Raw genomic sequence first — 5,940 nt, forward strand, 5'->3', positions numbered from 1 at the left:
AAGCACTTCAAAGAAATGGTAGAGATGTCTGTGGCCGCAGGAAGAAGCACTTCAAAGAAATGTTAGAGATGCCTGTGGCCGCAGGAAGAAGCACTTCAAAGAAATGTTAGAGATGTCTGTGGCCGCAGGAAGAAGCACTTCAAAGAAATGTTAGAGATGTCTGTGGCCGCAGGAAGAAGCACTTCAAAGAAATGTTCGAGATATCTGTGGCCGCAGGAAGAAGCACTTCAAAGAAATGTTAGAGATGCCTGTGACCGCAGGAAGAAGCCCTTCAAAGAAATGGCAGAGATGCCTGTGGCCGCAGGAAGAAGCACTTCAAAGAAATGGCAGAGATGCCTGTGGCCGCAGGAAGAAGCACTTCAAAGAAATGCTCGAGATGCTAGAGATGTCTGTGGCCGCAGGAAGAAGCACTTCAAAGAAATGGTAGAGATGTCTGTGGCCGCAGGAAGAAGCACTTCAAAGAAATGGCAGAGATGCCTGTGACCGCAGGAAGAAGCCCTTCAAAGAAATGGCAGAGATGCCTGTGGCCGCAGGAAGAAGCACTTCAAAGAAATGGCAGAGATGCCTGTGGCCGCAGGAAGAAGCACTTCAAAGAAATGTTCGAGATGCTAGAGATGTCTGTGGCCGCAGGAAGAAGCACTTCAAAGAAATGCTCGAGATGCCTGTGACCGCAGGAAGAAGCCCTTCAAAGAAATGGCAGAGATGCCTGTGGCCGCAGGAAGAAGCACTTCAAAGAAATGGCAGAGATGCCTGTGGCCGCAGGAAGAAGCACTTCAAAGAAATGGTAGAGATGTCTGTGGCCGCAGGAAGAAGCACTTCAAAGAAATGGCAGAGATGTCTGTGGCCGCAGGAAGAAGCACTTCAAAGAAATGGCAGAGATGCCTGTGGCCGCAGGAAGAAGCACTTCAAAGAAATGGCAGAGATGCCTGTGGCCGCAGGAAGAAGCACTTCAAAGAAATGTTCGAGATGCTAGAGATGTCTGTGGCCGCAGGAAGAAGCACTTCAAAGAAATGTTCGAGATGCTAGAGATGTCTGTGGCCGCAGGAAGAAGCACTTCAAAGAAATGGCAGAGATGCCTGTGGCCGCAGGAAGAAGCACTTCAAAGAAATGGTAGAGATGTCTGTGGCCGCAGGAAGAAGCACTTCAAAGAAATGGCAGAGATGTCTGTGGCCGCAGGAAGAAGCACTTCAAAGAAATGGCAGAGATGCCTGTGGCCGCAGGAAGAAGCACTTCAAAGAAATGTTCGAGATGCTAGAGATGTCTGTGGCCGCAGGAAGAAGCACTTCAAAGAAATGGTAGAGATGTCTGTGGCCGCAGGAAGAAGCACTTCAAAGAAATGGCAGAGATGCCTGTGACCGCAGGAAGAAGCACTTCAAAGAAATGGCAGAGATGCCTGTGGCCGCAGGAAGAAGCACTTCAAAGAAATGGTAGAGATGTCTGTGGCCGCAGGAAGAAGCACTTCAAAGAAATGGCAGAGATGTCTGTGGCCGCAGGAAGAAGCACTTCAAAGAAATGGCAGAGATGCCTGTGGCCGCAGGAAGAAGCACTTCAAAGAAATGTTCGAGATGCTAGAGATGTCTGTGGCCGCAGGAAGAAGCACTTCAAAGAAATGGTAGAGATGTCTGTGGCCGCAGGAAGAAGCACTTCAAAGAAATGGCAGAGATGCCTGTGGCCGCAGGAAGAAGCACTTCAAAGAAATGGTAGAGATGTCTGTGGCCGCAGGAAGAAGCACTTCAAAGAAATGGCAGAGATGTCTGTGGCCGCAGGAAGAAGCACTTCAAAGAAATGGCAGAGATGCCTGTGGCCGCAGGAAGAAGCACTTCAAAGAAATGGCAGAGATGCCTGTGGCCGCAGGAAGAAGCACTTCAAAGAAATGTTCGAGATGCTAGAGATGTCTGTGGCCGCAGGAAGAAGCACTTCAAAGAAATGTTCGAGATGCTAGAGATGTCTGTGGCCGCAGGAAGAAGCCCTTCAAAGAAATGGTAGAGATGCCTGTGGCCGCAGGAAGAAGCACTTCAAAGAAATGGCAGAGATGCCTGTGGCCGCAGGAAGAAGCACTTCAAAGAAATGGTAGAGATGTCTGTGGCCGCAGGAAGAAGCACTTCAAAGAAATGGCAGAGATGTCTGTGGCCGCAGGAAGAAGCACTTCAAAGAAATGGCAGAGATGCCTGTGGCCGCAGGAAGAAGCACTTCAAAGAAATGTTCGAGATGCTAGAGATGTCTGTGGCCGCAGGAAGAAGCACTTCAAAGAAATGGTAGAGATGTCTGTGGCCGCAGGAAGAAGCACTTCAAAGAAATGGTAGAGATGTCTGTGGCCGCAGGAAGAAGCACTTCAAAGAAATGGCAGAGATGCCTGTGACCGCAGGAAGAAGCCCTTCAAAGAAATGGCAGAGATGCCTGTGGCCGCAGGAAGAAGCACTTCAAAGAAATGGCAGAGATGCCTGTGGCCGCAGGAAGAAGCACTTCAAAGAAATGGCAGAGATGCTAGAGATGTCTGTGGCCGCAGGAAGAAGCACTTCAAAGAAATGCTCGAGATGCCTGTGACCGCAGGAAGAAGCCCTTCAAAGAAATGGCAGAGATGCCTGTGGCCGCAGGAAGAAGCACTTCAAAGAAATGGTAGAGATGTCTGTGGCCGCAGGAAGAAGCACTTCAAAGAAATGGTAGAGATGTCTGTGGCCGCAGGAAGAAGCACTTCAAAGAAATGGCAGAGATGTCTGTGGCCGCAGGAAGAAGCACTTCAAAGAAATGGCAGAGATGCCTGTGGCCGCAGGAAGAAGCACTTCAAAGAAATGTTCGAGATGCTAGAGATGTCTGTGGCCGCAGGAAGAAGCACTTCAAAGAAATGGTAGAGATGTCTGTGGCCGCAGGAAGAAGCACTTCAAAGAAATGGCAGAGATGCCTGTGACCGCAGGAAGAAGCCCTTCAAAGAAATGGCAGAGATGCCTGTGGCCGCAGGAAGAAGCACTTCAAAGAAATGGCAGAGATGCCTGTGGCCGCAGGAAGAAGCACTTCAAAGAAATGTTCGAGATGCTAGAGATGTCTGTGGCCGCAGGAAGAAGCACTTCAAAGAAATGCTCGAGATGCCTGTGACCGCAGGAAGAAGCCCTTCAAAGAAATGGCAGAGATGCCTGTGGCCGCAGGAAGAAGCACTTCAAAGAAATGGCAGAGATGCCTGTGGCCGCAGGAAGAAGCACTTCAAAGAAATGCTCGAGATGCCTGTGACCGCAGGAAGAAGCCCTTCAAAGAAATGGCAGAGATGCCTGTGGCCGCAGGAAGAAGCACTTCAAAGAAATGGTAGAGATGTCTGTGGCCGCAGGAAGAAGCACTTCAAAGAAATGGCAGAGATGCCTGTGGCCGCAGGAAGAAGCACTTCAAAGAAATGCTCGAGATGCCTGTGGCCGCAGGAAGAAGCCCTTCAAAGAAATGGCAGAGATGTCTGTGGCCGCAGGAAGAAGCACTTCAAAGAAATGGTAGAGATGTCTGTGGCCGCAGGAAGAAGCACTTCAAAGAAATGGTAGAGATGTCTGTGGCCGCAGGAAGAAGCACTTCAAAGAAATGGGAGAGATGTCTGTGGCCGCAGGAAGAAGCACTTCAAAGAAATGCTCGAGATGCCTGTGGCCGCAGGAAGAAGCCCTTCAAAGAAATGGCAGAGATGTCTGTGGCCGCAGGAAGAAGCACTTCAAAGAAATGTTCGAGATGTCTGTGGCCGCAGGAAGAAGCACTTCAAAGAAATGGTAGAGATGTCTGTGGCCGCAGGAAGAAGCACTTCAAAGAAATGGCAGAGATGTCTGTGGCCGCAGGAAGAAGCACTTCAAAGAAATGTTCGAGATGCCTGTGGCCGCAGGAAGAAGCACTTCAAAGAAATGTTCGAGATGTCTGTGGCCGCAGGAAGAAGCACTTCAAAGAAATGTTCGAGATGCCTGTGGCCGCAGGAAGAAGCCCTTCAAAGAAATGTTAGAGATGCCTGTGGCCCCAGGAAGAAGCCCTTCAAAGAAATGGCAGAGATGCCTGTGGCCGCAGGAAGAAGCACTTCAAAGAAATGTTAGAGATGCCTGTGGCCCCAGGAAGAAGCCCTTCAAAGAAATGTTCGAGATGCCTGTGGCCGCAGGAAGAAGCACTTCAAAGAAATGGCAGAGATGCCTGTGGCCGCAGGAAGAAGCACTTCAAAGAAATGGGAGAGATGTCTGTGGCCGCAGGAAGAAGCACTTCAAAGAAATGGCAGAGATGCCTGTGGCCGCAGGAAGAAGCACTTCCCAGAAATTGTAGAGATGTCTGTGGCCGCAGGAAGAAGCACTTCAAAGAAATGGGAGAGATGTCTGTGGCCGCAGGAAGAAGCACTTCAAAGAAATGCTCGAGATGTCTGTGGCCCCAGGAAGAAGCACTTCAAAGAAATGGGAGAGATGCCTGTGGCCGCAGGAAGAAGCACTTCAAAGAAATGTTCGAGATGCTAGAGATGCCTGTGGCCGCAGGAAGAAGCACTTCAAAGAAATGTTCGAGATGTCTGTGGCCCCAGGAAGAAGCACTTCAAAGAAATGGCAGAGATGTCTGTGGCCGCAGGAAGAAGCACTTCAAAGAAATGCTAGAGATGTCTGTGGCCGCAGGAAGAAGCACTTCAAAGAAATGTTCGAGATGCCTGTGGCCGCAGGAAGAAGCACTTCAAAGAAATGGTAGAGATGCCTGTGGCCGCAGGAAGAAGCACTTCAAAGAAATGTTCGAGATGCCTGTGGCCGCAGGAAGAAGCACTTCAAAGAAATGTTCGAGATGCCTGTGACCGCAGGAAGAAGCCCTTCAAAGAAATGGCAGAGATGCCTGTGGCCGCAGGAAGAAGCACTTCAAAGAAATGTTAGAGATGCCTGTGGCCGCAGGAAGAAGCACTTCCCAGAAATGTTAGAGATGTCTGTGGCCGCAGGAAGAAGCACTTCAAAGAAATGGCAGAGATGTCTGTGGCCGCAGGAAGAAGCACTTCAAAGAAATGTTAGAGATGCCTGTGGCCGCAGGAAGAAGCACTTCAAAGAAATGGTAGACATGCCTGTGGCCGCAGAAGAAGCACTTCAAAGAAATGTTCGAGATGTCTGTGGCCGCAGGAAGAAGCACTTCAAAGAAATGGCAGAGATGTCTGTGGCCGCAGGAAGAAGCACTTCAAAGAAATGCTAGAGATGTCTGTGGCCGCAGGAAGAAGCACTTCAAAGAAATGGCAGAGATGTCTGTGGCCGCAGGAAGAAGCACTTCAAAGAAATGTTCGAGATGTCTGTGGCCGCAGGAAGAAGCACTTCAAAGAAATGTTCGAGATGTCTGTGGCCGCAGGAAGAAGCACTTCCCAGAAATGTTAGAGATGTCTGTGGCCGCAGGAAGAAGCACTTCAAAGAAATGGCAGAGATGCCTGTGGCCGCAGGAAGAAGCACTTCAAAGAAATGGTAGAGATGCCTGTGGGCGCAGGAAGAAGCACTTCGCAGGGTACCTGGCTCGGTGCATGTTCCTCGTGCACTTCCAGGACCTAAGTGTGAGGTTGCAGCACTTGCTGTGTGCTGCAACGTCGCTGTATCCTCCGGCCTAGGACCTCCTGCAGGACGCACCCTGCCTCCTTCCCCTTCTGCGGCAAAGGAGCGCCCTCCCCACTATTAGCGGCATCTATCAATCAGGTTAGTACCTTAAAAATCCTAGTTTATTGTAGGTTATCGGCTCCACATCCAGTTCGTGTGCGCTCTATCCTGCCGTGAATACGTGGTGGAGGTTTTGTTTCCTCGGCGGGGGTTGGGGGACGGTAACCCCCTGCAATGGAAAGTCTTGTGAATAACCATGATTATTTTCACTTTGGGGTTATATTATTAGGGTAATTTTATGTATTACGTCCGCCGCTCCGACATCGTCGCCCCCGCTATCGGGACCAAGGTTGTCGCTATAGGGGGGTTTCCGCGCAATAAAACCTACATATTTGGATTG

General features: G+C 50.1%; 1 protein-coding gene across 1 annotated transcript; it reads left to right on the forward strand.

Moving 5' to 3' along the window:
- The first annotated feature begins 508 nt into the window (after positions 1-508).
- Positions 509-5,554, forward strand: LOC138867344 (uncharacterized). Its single transcript, XM_070142477.1, has 13 exons — positions 509-758; positions 895-1,094; positions 1,177-1,295; positions 1,538-1,612; positions 1,908-1,982; positions 2,181-2,255; positions 2,366-2,624; positions 2,727-2,845; positions 2,912-3,302; positions 3,889-4,158; positions 4,285-4,563; positions 4,690-5,070; positions 5,261-5,554. Exons 1-13 carry the CDS (start codon positions 509-511, stop codon positions 5,552-5,554), a joined length of 2,787 nt encoding a protein of 928 aa, XP_069998578.1.
- The last annotated feature ends 386 nt before the right edge of the window (positions 5,555-5,940 follow it).

The sequence above is a fragment of the Penaeus vannamei genome, chromosome 29 (assembly GCF_042767895.1).
Source record: "Penaeus vannamei isolate JL-2024 chromosome 29, ASM4276789v1, whole genome shotgun sequence".
Taxonomy (NCBI): domain Eukaryota; kingdom Metazoa; phylum Arthropoda; class Malacostraca; order Decapoda; family Penaeidae; genus Penaeus; species Penaeus vannamei.